The sequence below is a fragment of the Oncorhynchus tshawytscha genome, linkage group LG31 (assembly GCF_018296145.1).
Source record: "Oncorhynchus tshawytscha isolate Ot180627B linkage group LG31, Otsh_v2.0, whole genome shotgun sequence".
NCBI classification, from domain to species: domain Eukaryota; kingdom Metazoa; phylum Chordata; class Actinopteri; order Salmoniformes; family Salmonidae; genus Oncorhynchus; species Oncorhynchus tshawytscha.
This window is the reverse complement of record NC_056459.1, coordinates 4,875,257-4,890,090: the sequence shown is the minus strand read 5'-3', so window position 1 is coordinate 4,890,090 and position 14,834 is coordinate 4,875,257. Positions and strand designations below refer to the sequence as shown.

The 14,834-nt window shown below is 43.3% G+C and overlaps 1 protein-coding gene across 3 annotated transcripts in view; it reads left to right on the top strand.

Annotated features, from left to right (window-relative positions):
* The window catches only part of angpt1 (angiopoietin 1), a 62,852-nt gene that overhangs the window by 36,521 nt on the left and 11,497 nt on the right, over positions 1–14,834 (top strand). For 2 of the 3 annotated variants that reach the window (XM_024396077.1, XM_024396079.2), the window contains exons 5-7: positions 1,210–1,337; positions 2,351–2,452; positions 5,105–5,271. In XM_024396077.1, the coding sequence (XP_024251845.1) occupies positions 1,210–1,337; positions 2,351–2,452; positions 5,105–5,271 (397 nt within the window). The remainder of the gene's footprint in view (positions 1–1,209; positions 1,338–2,350; positions 2,453–5,104; positions 5,272–14,834) is intronic. The other variant, XM_024396078.1, reaches the window with a different exon arrangement.

Below are 14,834 nucleotides of genomic sequence, written 5' to 3'. Positions count from 1 at the left end.
CACCATCTCTCTCAGGGCGGGAGACCATCCACTTGACAAACTGCTTTTGTCTTGCTAATAAGCCATTCAGTCACTCTCTGATTTTATCACGAGCTATGTGGATATCCACACAGAGACCTTGTAGTTCGGCTTCTGTGTCACGTTTCTAAAATATTCGTTTTCTGGAATGTAAAGATGGTAATCATGATAAATGGACACTGTCAGTTTTGATATTACAACCCCCCTCCATGCTTGATGACTCATATGTGACATGAAACTAAAGGTAGTTCATTATTTCTTTAAATACTGTGATCATAAATGACATACCAGTATGAAACGTCAAAGGGTCAGTCACTGGGTAAAGATTTATATTACTCTGTAAACTCAGCGTCAAGGTCATTCACATTTCTACAGATACAGATACACAGTACCTGAAATGAATTTGAAAATGGTGTTACTGTAGGCTACATTTTGATTTCAGCGGTGCACAGCATGCTGAGACAAGAACAGTCGATTATTTACGTCGTTATACTCTCATCAGCACCCCCCCCCATTTGACTTAATCTCTTTTTATCACTTAAAGCATACCTATGTTGGATGACCTTTCTACATGGAGCTCTCTTCAATGCATTCTAACTCACACCTTATGTAGGTTACCTGACAAGTGGAATGGGTGGACGCGCAGGAACAAAATGTCAAGCGACAGCTCGGCTGTCATACACTATATTTTGGTAATGGACAGAAAGCAGCAGCCAAGTGCTTGAGCACAGGGCTTTAAAAAATATATATATATATTTTACTAGGCAAATCAGTCAAGAATAAATTCTTATTTTCAATGATGGCCTAGGAACAGTGGGTTAACTGCCTGTTCAGGGGCAGAATGACAGATTTGTACCTTGTTAGCTCGGGGGTTTGAACTTGCAACCTTGTAGTTACTAGTCCAACGCTCTAACCACTAGGCTACCTTGCCTCCCCTTTTAAAAGACCTCATTGACATCTGTCAGTTAAATATGTCATTTGAAAATGACGGCATAAGGAAGTTGCTCGTTGACACTTTGAAAGTAGAACTCCATTTAACCGTGACAGTTTAAAAATGCTAAGTCTGAGACGGCTGGTGTTTTGTTTTGCTTGGAAGTACAATAGACGACAGTGTCTATGTCTTTCTAGTGCCCGTCTGAAGTTCCACAGCCGGAGGTTGTGGTGCCAAATACGTGTCCCATGTTTCCTCAGTAGTCCCAAACAGCACGAAGAGGGTGGACGAGGAGAAGACGTTTCGGGACTGTGCCGATCTGTACCAAGCTGGCTTCCACAAGAACGGGCTCTACACCATAAACATCAATGCCCAGGAGACCAAAAAGGTGGGCAGCCAGACAGAATTGAATATAGAGACTGCCATGTGAAAAAAGCTACCATTTCATTCAATAGCTACCGACACTCTTTTGACGGGTGTTTAATGGAGTTTAGTGTGTTTTTGTTACTAGAGCAAGCTTTAACTCTGTCCAAGAAAGCCAAAGATAGTTATTGGCTGCTTCAGTGCTTCAGGAATAATCAAAGGCTCAAAATATACACTTGGTAGCCTGATGAGAGAAAGGGTACACAAGAGGTTGGCGGGGGATAAGGAGGGGGGTGAAACAGGTGTTCGCCACCTCAACAGGGTGCTGCCAGACCTCAGACAGATGGCAGGGAGGTTCGAGGGGGACGGTTGGTGGAGGAGTGAGCGATGAGGCCGGAGATTAAGGAGAAAGCATCACGTCTGGTTTCTGAGAATAATTCTGTCAGGGGGGGGGTACATCTCTTAATTATACCCAGACTGGGCACTGTGTGTTCAGCTGGGGTCTTGGCCGGGGTGAGAGACCTCCTCCACACCTCCTCCACTCCTCAAACAAAGAGCACCACAGCAGATAGATACCCCTGTTATCAGCTTACACAGGACAGAGGCCAGGGTTAAGGGCCATGTTCCACCCAGGTGTCCGCTGGTATGTGTCCAACTCCACTCCACTGGCCCCCTCCACTTTAATCTGAACCAGGCCTGGGATTGGGATCACCTCCCGGGAGTTGTAGGAGGATCAGGAGACATTTATTAAGCTTAAATTCCCTCTGATGATTCATGAGAAGGAATCACTAGTTAGGCCCGCTGTATTTCAGAATGATGGTTCACAACAGCAAGTTTAACCTACCATGTCTATATTTGTGCTCTAAAACATAAGTTAGGAGCACGTAGAATGTGTTTGTAGGCGGTCTGAGAACTTAATGAATGTCCGTGTGTGTGTGTGTGTGTGTGTGTGTGTGTGTGTGTGTGTGTGTGTGTGTGTGTGTGTGTGTGTGTGTGTGTGTGTGTGTGTGTGTGTGTGTGTGTGTGTTGTGTTTAAAGGTGCATTGTAACATGGAGACCGCTGGCGGCGGATGGACGATCATCCAGCGAAGAGAGGACGGCAGCCTGGACTTCCAGAAAACGTGGAAGGAATACAAGACGGTAAGATGAGAAGAAGAACACACAACCCAAATCTACAGCGACACACCCACAAGATAAAGCCAGGAAATTGATGGGGAGTCTGTTTCCAACACACATCCTCCGTCACAGTAAACAATGACAAAATGGGTGTACTCTCGCCTCTCTGTCTTGATTTAACATGTTGAAATTGAGGTAGGAGTCTTTTGTATTCTCAAGTGTGGCCAGGCCCATGTGGAAAACTCCATCCAGATGTGACCTAACCGGCAACACCGGCTGTACCTCTAGAACATCTGCACACTGAGAGGGATTCCCCAACCCCTCAGATTAAAGACTTACGTGTCGGAGGCTGGCGTGAAGCCCAACCCAACCCTGGGCCTGACACACTGTTGTTGTTCTTTTTAAACAGGGAAGCATTAGTCCGAAAACAATACATTTGTTTAGTCTTACGTAACCGCGCCAGGTGTTGTGATCATCATCACCTATTGAATAAGGAATGGATAGCGACTGGTGAGCTAATAGAGGCTCTGTTTAGCTTTAGGCACAATGAGTGACCCCATTGCCGTTCCTATTAGCTAAAATGTATGCTACCACAACATTTTTTTTATTTTACCTTTATTTAACCAGGCAAGTCAGTTAAGAACACATTCTTATTTTCAATGATGGCCTGGGAACAGTGGGTTAACTGCCTGTTCAGGGGCAGAACGACAGATTTGTACCTTGTCAGCTCGGGGGTTTGAACTCGCAACCTTCCGGTTACTAGTCCAATGCTCTAACCACTAGGTTACCCTGCGTAGTTAGAATAGCAGCTGGACACCAGATTCAATATGGAGGGTGTTTTAATGACCGATCTGGGCAGATGGTAATAGATGATCTGCAGAGGGTAAACATAGATTTGGCAAGGGTGAAAAGGGTTGGGCTCGTTTGGAGGGTAAAGAGGTACGGACAGAGAGTCCAGCTGGTTAGAAGCAGCGAGGGAGCCAAGAATGGAGAGCGTGGAATACACGTGGCAATGGAATCAGCACGGACCCTGGTACTGCCACCGAATACCCGGCACACCATCGGTGTGGTCCTGAAGGTGATTGATAGTGTTTTATTGTGTGATGAAATGAACTGCTGTTGGTCACTGTGGGCTCGTGCGAATAAATTCAACACACTTGAAGGATTCATCAATATCACAGTCAAACTTCGATGGGCTATTCCCATTTTGTGGGAGGATGGAAAGCAATCGGGTAGCGTCCCCTACTATTAGTATGTGATCTTATGACCGTAATGTTTGTAATTACATGAGCAGTGCTAGATAGAGTATGTGTAGCAGGAGAATAAATGGTGCATGCATTCTCCAACCAGTATGAGACACAAATCGATTTGACAATTTGCATGCCTTATTAAATACGTGTTTGTCTGTACAAGCGTTTGTCAGGGTGTATGGCACACTTTATGAAATCAAACTTTCTATCGGTCTTGATCATTTTACAAACAAAATGTACTTCTCTACCCAACAATACTTCAAACCTCTTCCCTGAAAACCGGCAGGTGCATTCAGCCAGGTGTGCGTGTGTATGAACACTGTAGTGTGGAACAATAGGAGGGAAGCACTAGTGTTTGACTCCAACCATCCCTGCCTTCAGCCAGGTTTCCAGAGATGAAACGGGAGTCACAAGGGGTGGCACTGTCCAGCGCTAAAAGGCAGATCTTTCAGAGGAGGGAGTCGGATTGAGTTGAGGTCGTGGCCCAGCCACTTTCTAATTCCACCCACACAGCAGGACGTGTCTCAGGCTGGAGGAATGCCCCATATTTACTTTCCCCCTTCCACTCTCCTAATCACCACATGCTCTCGGCACAAACACAGACATCTCCACCTTCAATCCACCCCCAACCCTTCCCGCCAATCATTAATAGAACAGTCCAGAGCTCCAGACCCGTCTCTAATACTCCCCATTGCAGGTTAGTTACTGCTGCTGCTGTCAAAGGCCCTTTGTCTAAGACGGGAGTCGTTTGTGATCACATATAAATGTGGTAATTGTTGAAATGATATGAGAAGGCATGCATGGTATTGCGTGCGTCTGTTGTCATTCTTCTGGACTGTGTAATATAGAGGGTTTATTACGCGTTTGGTTTGGTGTGGGTTAAAGGGTGGAAAAGGTGCTTTGTGTGCCTTTTATCAGCCGGACCCAGTTTACGCTGTCATAAACAGGTAGGGCTATTCATGCGCGGTTTCATACTCTGTGTTCCACTGTATGAAATAATCCATGTTATGTGTCGTAATGTCTACCTGGTTTCACATTGTTTCGCTGGGTTGAGTGAGTCTCTCTCATGGCAGTCACTATTAGTGAGACCAAGCCAATGTGCATGAACAGAGTGCGCATAAGCATTTATACGGTATAAAGGGACATTATCAATGGTAGACACGATAGCCCGGTCTGAAGTCAACATTTAATTTGCTTTGGCGTCAACCCTGAAGCAGTCATTGATGATGACATAAAAAAAAAAGGTCTGAAATAATAACTGACAAAAATGTTTATAGAAAATGGTGGAGAGATTGCATCTTTTCCAGGAAGACCTTGGAAGAGATCGGGAATTACTTGTATCCTGTATCCCGGATTTGACAGTAAGATTCCTTATGGGCCTGAATGATGACTCTGGCCTCCTCTTCCTCTTCTTCCTCTGTTGCAGGGCTTCGGGACGGTTTCTGCAGAGCACTGGCTGGGGAATGAGTTTGTATACCTGCTGACCAGCCAGAGGCAGTATGCCCTCCGTGTGGAGCTGACCGACTGGGACGGACACCAGGCCTTCTCCCTATACGACCGCTTTCACATCGACAGTGAGAAACGCAACTACAGGTACTACGAGCTGTATCTACAGGGCCTTCAGAAAGTATTCATACCCCTTGACTTATTCCACATTTTGTTGTGTTTACAGCCTGAATTCTAAATGGATTAAATAGATTTTTTTCTCTCACCCATCGATACACAATTACAACGTGAAAACATGTTTTTTGTAATTTATGCAAATGTATGAACATGAAATACACAAATATCTAATTTACACCCCTGAGTAAAAACCTTGAAGAAACACATTTGGCAGTGATTACAGCTGTGAGTCTTTATGGGTAAGTCTGTAAGAGCTTTCCAGACCTGGATTGTGCAACATTTGCCTATTATTCTGAACCATGTTTTCCTCTTGGATTTTGCCTGTATGCACCTTGCCTGCCTCCAATTCCATTTATTTTTTATCCCCAGTCCTTAGCGATTACAAGCATACCCATAACATGATGCAGCCACCACTATGCTTGAAAATATGGAGAGTGGTACTCAGTAAAGTGTTGTATTGGATTTGCCCCAAACATAACACTTTGTATTCAGGACAGAAAGTGAATTGCTTTGCCACATTTTTTGTAGTATTACTTTAGTGCCTTGATGCAAACAGGATGCATGTTTTGGAATATTTGTTATTCTATACAGGCTTCCTTCTTTTCACTCTGTCAATTAGGTTAGTATTGTGGAGTAACTACAATGTTGTTGATCCATCCTCAGTTTTCTCCTATCACAGCCATTAAACTCTGTAACTGTTTTAAAGTCACCATTGCCCTCATGGTGAAATCCCTGAGATGGTTTCCTTCCTCTCCAGCAACTAAGTTAGGAAGGACACCTGTATCTTTGTAGTGACTTGGTGTATTGATACACTATCCAAAGTGTAATTAATAACTTCACCATGATCAAAAGGATATTCTGTGTCTGCTTTTTTTTTACCCATCTACCAATAGATGCCCTTATTTGGGAGGAATTGGAAAACCTCCCTGGCCTTTGTGGTTGAATCTGTGTTTGAAATCCACTGCTCGAGTGAGGGACCATACAGATAATTGCATGTGTGGGGTACAGAGATGAGGTAGTCATTCAAAAATCATGTAAAACACTAGTATTGCACATAGAGTGAATCTATGCAACTTATTATGTGAGTTGTTAAGCAAATATTTACCCCTGAACTTATTTAGGCTTGCCATAACAAAATGATTGAATACCTATTGACTCAAGACATTCCAGCTTTGCATTATTTATTAATTTGTAAAAAATATCTAAAAACATAATTCCACTTTGACATTATGGGGTATTGTGTGTAGGCCAGTGACACACAACATCTCTATTTAATCGTATATTGATGCGCCTCGAATTCATGCTGCCACTACTGACTGATATCCAAAATGGAGACATTGCTGACACTCTCTAGTCCAAATTCCTTCTCATTTAATGGTATCATATGTCATAACATATATGTATATAAAGTAAAGTGTACCCCCCCCCCAACTGATACTTGGTTCTTGAATAAGGGGTACAACTTTTTTGCTTCTTTTAGAGGGTTAAATATGCTTCAAACTGTGGCAGATGCTTGGATTCGTTAGATGTGTAAAACTACTGGAATGTTACAGAAGGTTCCGAGCAATCAAATGTCTCTGAGAGGAGATGGTCTGACAATTCCAATTGAGGTGATTCACCGGATTTGTAGTCCTTTCTGATAAGAAGCTACTTCAGTTTCTAAATGTCCTCCTTTCAACTTTAGATGGACTTCTGTTTTGTTTTCCAAAGATATTATAGCCATTTATGTTGCCGGGAAGGGAGACACTTGCAGCATGGCTGAAAAACCTATACTCCAATGGTGTTTTGCAACGTCGGGTAGAGAGCGAGGCGACGGTCATATCTAATTTGTGGAAATGTCTTGGATTATATGACGACAGGATTCACTTTAAGAAGTCCGCCTCTTAACGGGTTAGGACCTGGTGCGCACACTCTCTGGGTTTTCTCTCTGAGCTACAGAAATGTTACGAATAACGCCAATGGGAAAGGTCAACCAAGTTGTTTTGATTTGCTCTGAGACTAAATTCGGGTTTATTTGTCCCATTGTGAGGATTGGATAACTCCCTTTTTACCTCTCAGCGTTTGATACTGACCGCACAGGCACTGACTGTGTTTGGCAAAGGGAGATTTGTTAAGTGCAGAGGAGGACAAGGAGTGATAATTCAGGTATGTTTATCTCTGTAAAAGGACACTTGAACAGGGATAGTGATTTATTTCCACTCAAAGTACATTATTTTGGACTATGTGGTCTCCCTTCCTCCCGCTCTCTCTCTCTCTCTCTCTCTGTTTCTCTCTCTCTCTCCCTCCCTCTCTCTCTCTCACTCTCTCCGTTTCTCGCTCCCTTTCTCTCTCTCTCTCACACACAAAAAATAAGCAAAGAGCCGCACACATATACTGTAACCTCTTTCTATTTTGATGGAGGAAACTGTGGTTGTTTGTGTCTTCAGGGCAGCAAGAGGCGTCTTTGGGCCTACACTTTAGTTTTAGGGGAGGAAGGCTCGTCTGAAGTCGGACTGTTCAGGATTGAGTGGAGCAATCTAATCAGCCTGCTGATCACTATAAATAGATTTGTTCTCGCAACTAGTTGTGGTATGATAATCACTCATTGCTTCTCAGGGACATTGGCCAAAACAAACCAGAGGTCCAGGCCTCAAACAAACTGGTTGGAGAGGGCTGCCATCTATGTTCGGGTTCTCCTCGGCTCTGGCACCTCCCCTTCGGAATCCCAAACAATCTGCGACAAGTTGTACAATTAGCATTTGTTGTGCTGAGAAGTACGAGATTGTAGCGAGAGATACGATGACATTTTGTTTTGTTTTTGGATTCCTTTGGGCATCGGTGGTGGGGGCTTTACTGGAACTTCACAATCTACACTGACGCAGACAGACATGTTTGTTAAGACACATAAACAAAAATAGTACGGTTATGCACACTCACACACACAAACAAACACATACCGGCCCACAAACCCACACGCAGCCGTTGGAAACCGTAGAGGGCAATTTAAATATGTAGTCCACCGATGTTCGAGTGTTGCCCATTTGTCATAAACAATGTGAAGCTTTGCCAGGAAATGTTTGCTTTACTGCCAGCTCCTTGCTTGTGTCTAAATATCAAGCCAGACAAATCGATCTTGGTTAGAAAGAAGTGAAATTATTGCCCAGAGAAATAGAAGATTCTAATCCTTAATCTAAATCACATACAGCAAGGGATAACTGTCACATGTCTTACTGTTCTCCCTATTTTAAGGATTTCCAAAGCACAAAGGCTGAGTAAGACTCGCCAACACTGTTTTGTTCAGTGTCCAGTCAGCGTAATAAATCAAATATAATAAAGATATTAAATCAATACATCGTAATGTAGATCTTGGTTATTCAAAACATATCTGTGAGTAGGTAGTTGGAGAAGTGAGTCATTTGGCCTGGGTCTCTTCTCGGGGTGTGACATAGTCATTTCCAGATGACACGGTAGCAGTGCATTGTGGGATTGATGCAGACGTCTTGGAGAGTCTATGCAACTCTTCCCTTCTCATTGTGTTGAAGCTTTGCTTAATGATGCTTGTGCTGGCAATAGCTTGCGTCCATATAAACATGAAATCATCTGATGAAACAGTATCAGTGTCTCGTCAATATTACAGCAAGGGAATACAGTGTTTGTGAAAATATTATCACTCGTTCTGACTTTTAAATATGAAGTGGTGTGTGCAGCTACTTTTCGTCTTCTCAATTGCTTTTCTCCCTCATTTTACCCCAAAAAGGACAATGCCTACCATGCCCGTATTACAATATACTGTAAACTGGCGTCAACGATACTGCTTAACGTCACTGTACAAACACTGTTGACATTGTTGAAAGAGTATTTACGGGCTGACCTTGTAGATCAGAACTACACGGCTCCCACTGAACCATGACCACACAGGCTTGAGAAATGTTCTTTTTGGTTTTCGCTCCATTGTCAATCAGGTTACCATAATTGCTGAATGTTATGTCTCTCTGTAAACCATACCAGGGAGCAGTCTATATAATGGACTGAAATTGTTAGCTTGGTGAAATAGTGGGTTGCAATTGAAATAGTGTGTTGTACAGTAATTTAGTCATGACCCGCAAATAGCATTGTAGTTAACTCCATTGTATCAACACAGTAGTTTGATAACACTCATTTATCAACATTTACAGAATGGGCCTCAAAATTAGGTCTTAGACCCTGTTAGATGTCTTATTAGAGAAAGATGGAGGGAGGAAAGAGCAGGAAAGGGAGAGAGAGAGAGAGAGAGAGAGAGAGAGAGAGAGAGAGAGAGAGAGAGAGAGAGAGAGAGAGAGAGAGAGAGAGAGAGAGAGAGAGAAAATAGGGCTATGGGAAGATGGGAAGAAAGAAATTCTTACTGCATAGGGGCAGGGAGGGGAAATAGATGTTAGATGTCTATAACACAGCCAACATTTGTGGGACCATCATTCAAATGACAGAATACATGAATTGAGTTACTCATCTGTTTACACGTTATCGATGTTGATGTCTATAATTCCTAAGAATGTAACAATCAGCTCAATGGATTTGGGTTCAAATTGTAATTTACCTTAAGAGGATCAATACTGTCCAACAACAGCATCACTTACTGTTGTTGGACTCATCAACCATTCACACGGCCAATCTGTGGACAGATCTTATTTCTAATCATTTGTGTCTAATCTTGTTTTACTAAGTTTTGTATAATAATATTCTAAGAAAATTATGGTTGTAAATTGTTTCGAAGGTGTGCTGTGACCTAAAACATCAATGTTGTTGCAAAGTGACTTACAAATGGATGGGGCCTCACATGAAGTTTTTTCGTTTCCAGGATATTTTGTGTGTGTGTGTGTGTGTGTGTTGTGTGTGTGTGTGTGTGTGTATGGACTGGGAGGTCAGGGAGAGTATTTCCGGGGTCGGCCAGGCATGAGATAGCTCCACATACATGTTATTCCTCATGGGACGGGGTCAAGTAGACAGCCATCAGTCAGGGGTCAGAGTTGATAACATGACACACGCTACAGAAGGGCTCTGACCCATGTCTAACATCCTTTTCAACATAAGTCTGAGTAGGGGCCCTGTACCACAGTGGTCCAAGGGAAACATTTGACATATTAACAATGCATATTGAAGTACTGAATTATGGAACTGTTTAGGCTACTCGTTAATCCTTTATAGGCTATTTAGAGTTTCAATAAATATAAAATACTTACTACAGTAGGAGTACTTTAGGATGATACATTTTTCTACATTATAAATTTCTTGCTATTTTTATATTTTTTCCCCCTTTTTCATGATATCGAATTGCGATCTTGTCTCAACACTGCAACTTCCCAACGGGCTCGGGAGAGGTGAAGGTCGAGTCATGCGTCCTCCAAAACATGACCCGCCAAGCTGTGCTTCTTTACACCCACTGGCTTAACCAGGAACGACCGAAGTCAGCTTGTAGGCATCTGGCCCGCCACAAGGAGTCGCTAGAGTGCAATGATCCAAGTAAAGCCCTCCCTGGCCAAACCCTTCCCGAACCTGGACAATGCTGGGCCAATTGACTGGGACTCCCAATCACGGATAGTTGTTACACAGCTGGGATCGAACCCCAGGCTGTAGTGACACTGCGATGTAATGCCTTAGATCACTGCGCCACTCGAGAGGCTTGTAAACATAATCTTTGCAAGGATTCACATGTTATTTTGTGCTTGTATGCATGTACCATATCGTATTTGGGTCAGGGAATGTGTGTCTGAATATATTTGACTGCATTTATGCTTTAATGTTGCATGTGGAGATTTAATGCAGCACCCTAGGCATTAAATAAAACAATCAATTCTGGATTTAAAAAAAATAAACTATGTTAAAAAAGCTATATGGGAGTTGCTAAACGTATGCACGGACACAAGTGAGGTTTACAGCTAAACGCTGTACGCCGAAATCCTCTCCGTTGGAGAAAAGCACTATATGTTTACTCTTCAACTGACTATTACATCTTTATTCAATATCCTTCCTCTCCAACCAGCCAAGTTCCCTAAATCCCGGGATTTCTCCATATGATAATGGTAAGATCCCTGGTGGAATCAGAAAATCCCTCAGATGTATTTGATGTAGGGATTTGGAGGAGGACTTGGCAACAGGGGGATTCTCTAGCTCGGCTGTGACCCCTCTGTCCTAGCCTCGCACTGAGATGGGATCACTGATACCCTTAACTCCTAGAGCTCAGTTTACTCATCCAACACTCATCCGCACTGCAGTCTGCCTGAGGCAGCAACGCTGAATACTGTCTGTCTGTAAATCAAATGCTAAGGTAGCTGTGTTAAACGTTATGTTGTAAATATAAAATTCAAAGATCATTTAGGTGAGAGGCTGTAGTACTATTCTGATATGTTATTGCCCTTCCGTTGGGTTGCGGTTTAATGTTCTACTTGAAAGACATTAACAGGGCATGCATACAGTATTATCTACCTCGGTGATTACAGTCGGTGTCAACTTGGAAAGTAAAAAATGGTGAGTGTGTGTGCACATACGTGTGTGTCCATATATCCGTCTGTCTCCATGGTGTTATTTGACACCCAGCGGCAGGCGAGCGAATGGGCTACAGCCAGACACCTCTGGGTCGAAAGTGATCCATTGAGCATGGTGATTAACCTCTGCTATGAGCCAATCAGGCTGCGGTTTAGCAGGCTAATGACTGCCAGGTGTGCATCAACACGCACTGCCTGGACCTCAGCAGGTTTGGTCGTCTCCAACCTCCTTCTCAGACAGATAAAAGGAAGGAAGCCAGCAGGCTAGGTTGAACTGTGTCAGTCAAGAGATGAAAGACGTCAATTTGAAAGACTGCCACGATTAGTGTTATGTTACACACATAAAAGGAGAGAGAAAAATACACCTAAATCAGTATGTAGTGTAGGACAATGGGCTTTAGAGTCATCAAAATCTACAACATGTTCTTTTTTCCCTCCAAATATTTAACATATTTTCCCAAGTTGACACCATCTCTTGTACAGGCATACATACTGTATATAACAAAAGTACACGTGGTCTCCTGAGTGGTGCAGTGGTCTAATGCCGTGCTAGAGGCGTCACTACAGACCCGGGTTCAATCCCAGGCTGTGTCCCAGCCGGCCGCGACCGGAAGACCCATGAGGTGGTGCACAATTGACCCAGTGATGTCAGGTTAGGGGATGGTTTGGCCTGCCAGGATGTCCTTGTCCCATCGCGTTCTAGCAACTCCTTGTGGCAGGCCGGGTGCATGCATGCTGACTTCGGTCGCCAGTTGTACATTGTGTCCTCTGACACATTGGTGCAGCTGGCTTCTGGGTTAAGCTAGCAGTGTGTCAAGAAGCAGTGCGGCTTGGCAGGGTTGTGTTTCGGTGGTCCCGAGAGGGGGTTGCAGCAATGGGACAAGATGGTAACTACTAATTGGGGAGAAAAAGGGGTAAAAAATATGTTATGTTATGATGTGCTTCTCTGGAAAAATCCCTTCAGAATGTAAGTACTGCATAATCAAATATGACACATACTGTATGCTCTCATTGGCTGGCCTTCACTACATATCCATCGCCAAACCCACTGGCTCCAGGTCATCTATAAGTCTTTGCTAGGTAAAGCCCCACCTTATCTCAGCTCACTGGTCACCATAGCAACACCCACCCGTAGCATGTGCTCCAGCAGGTATATTGTACTGGTCATCCCCAAAGGCAACACTTCCTTTGGCCGCCTTTCCTTCCAGTTCTCTGCTGCCAATGACTGGAACGAATTACTAAAATCTCTGAAGCTTTATCTCCCTCTCCATCTTTAAGCATCAATTGTCAGAGCAGCTTACCAATTACTGTACCTGTACACAGCCAATCTGAAAATAGCACATATAACTACCTCATCCCCATATTATTATTTACCCTCCCAGTATCTCTACTTGCATATCATCATCTGCACATCTATCACTCCAGTATTAGGGCTAGGCGGGACAACTTCCTGTGAAACTGGAGGGCGCGCAATTCATATAAATAATCATTAAAATGATGGATATTAAACATTTCGGTACATACAAGTGTCTTGTATCAGTTGAAAGCTAAAATTATTGTTAATCTAACTGCACTATTCAATTTAGAGTAGCTATTACAGCGAAAGCATGCCATGTGATTGTTTGAGGACAGCACCCCACATCAAAATATTTTTTCCACTGGCACAGGTTTCATAAATTCACAAATAGCAATTAAATATTAACTCATTTTTTGAAAATCTTCCTCTGATTTGTCATCCAAAGGGTCCCAGCTATAACATGTAGTGTCGTTTTGTTAGATAAAATCATTTTTTATATCACAAAGTCAGTTTAGTTGGCGCCATTGATTTGAGTAATCCACTCGTTCAACGTGCAGAGAAATTAATTCGAAAATCTACCCCTAAACTTTGTTTCAAGTCCAAATACGTTTCTATTTACTCCTCCGATAGCCTAAAATGTAATCAAACTATAATATTTCCTACGGAAAGAAGTATGTTCAATAGGAAACCGATTTTAGCAGGTGCGTCTTGTCTTCATAGCGCGCCCAAACACGAATTTCCAAGACTGTGTCCCTGTAGTAAAACTGATGACGAAAGCTGAAAAAAAGGTGAAACTAAGTCTGGGATAATTTTTTTGATTGGGGCATGCTTATTTAAGATGTTGAGGAAAGCACTTTTAAAGAGCAACCAGGCATCCTCTACTGACGGGATGAGGTCAATATCCTTCCAGGATACCCGGGCAAGGTCGAATAGAAAGGCCTGCTCGCTGAAGTGTTTTAGGAAGCGTTTGACAGTGATGAGGGGTAGTCGTTTGACCGCGGACCCATTACAGAAGCAGGCAATGAGGCAGTGATCACTGAGATCCTGGTTGAAGACAGCAGAGGTGTATTTAGAGGGCAAGTTTGTCAGGATGATATCTAAGAGGGTACCCATGGTTACGGATTTAGGGTTGTACCTGGTAGGTTCCTTGATCATTTGTGTGAGATTGAGGGCTTCTAGCTTAGATTGTAGGACGGCCGGGGTGTTAAGCATATCCCAGTTTAGGTCAGCTAAAAGTACGAACTCTGAAGATAGATGGGGGGGGGCAATCAATTCACATATGGTGTCCAGGGCACATCTGGGGCTGAGGGGGGTCTTATAACAAGCGGCACGGGTGAGAGGCTTGTTTCTGGAAAGGTGGATTTTTAAAAGTAGAAGCTTGAATTGTTTGGGCACAGACCTGGATTGTATGACAGAACTCTGCAGGCTATCTCTGCAGTAGATTGCATCTCCTCTCCCTTTGGCAGTTCTATCTTCTCAGAAAATGTTGTAGTTGGGGATGGAAATTTCAGGATTTTTGGTGTCCTTCCTAAGCCATGATTCAGACATGGCTTGGACATCAGGGTTCGCGGAGTGTGCTAAAGCAGTGAATAAAACAAACTTAGGGAGAAGGCTTCTGATGTTAACATGCATGAAACTAAGGCTTTTAAGGTTACAGAAGTCAACAAATGAGAACGCCTGGGGAATGGGAGTGGTGCTGGGGGCTACAGGGCCTGGGTTAACCTCTACATCACCAGAAG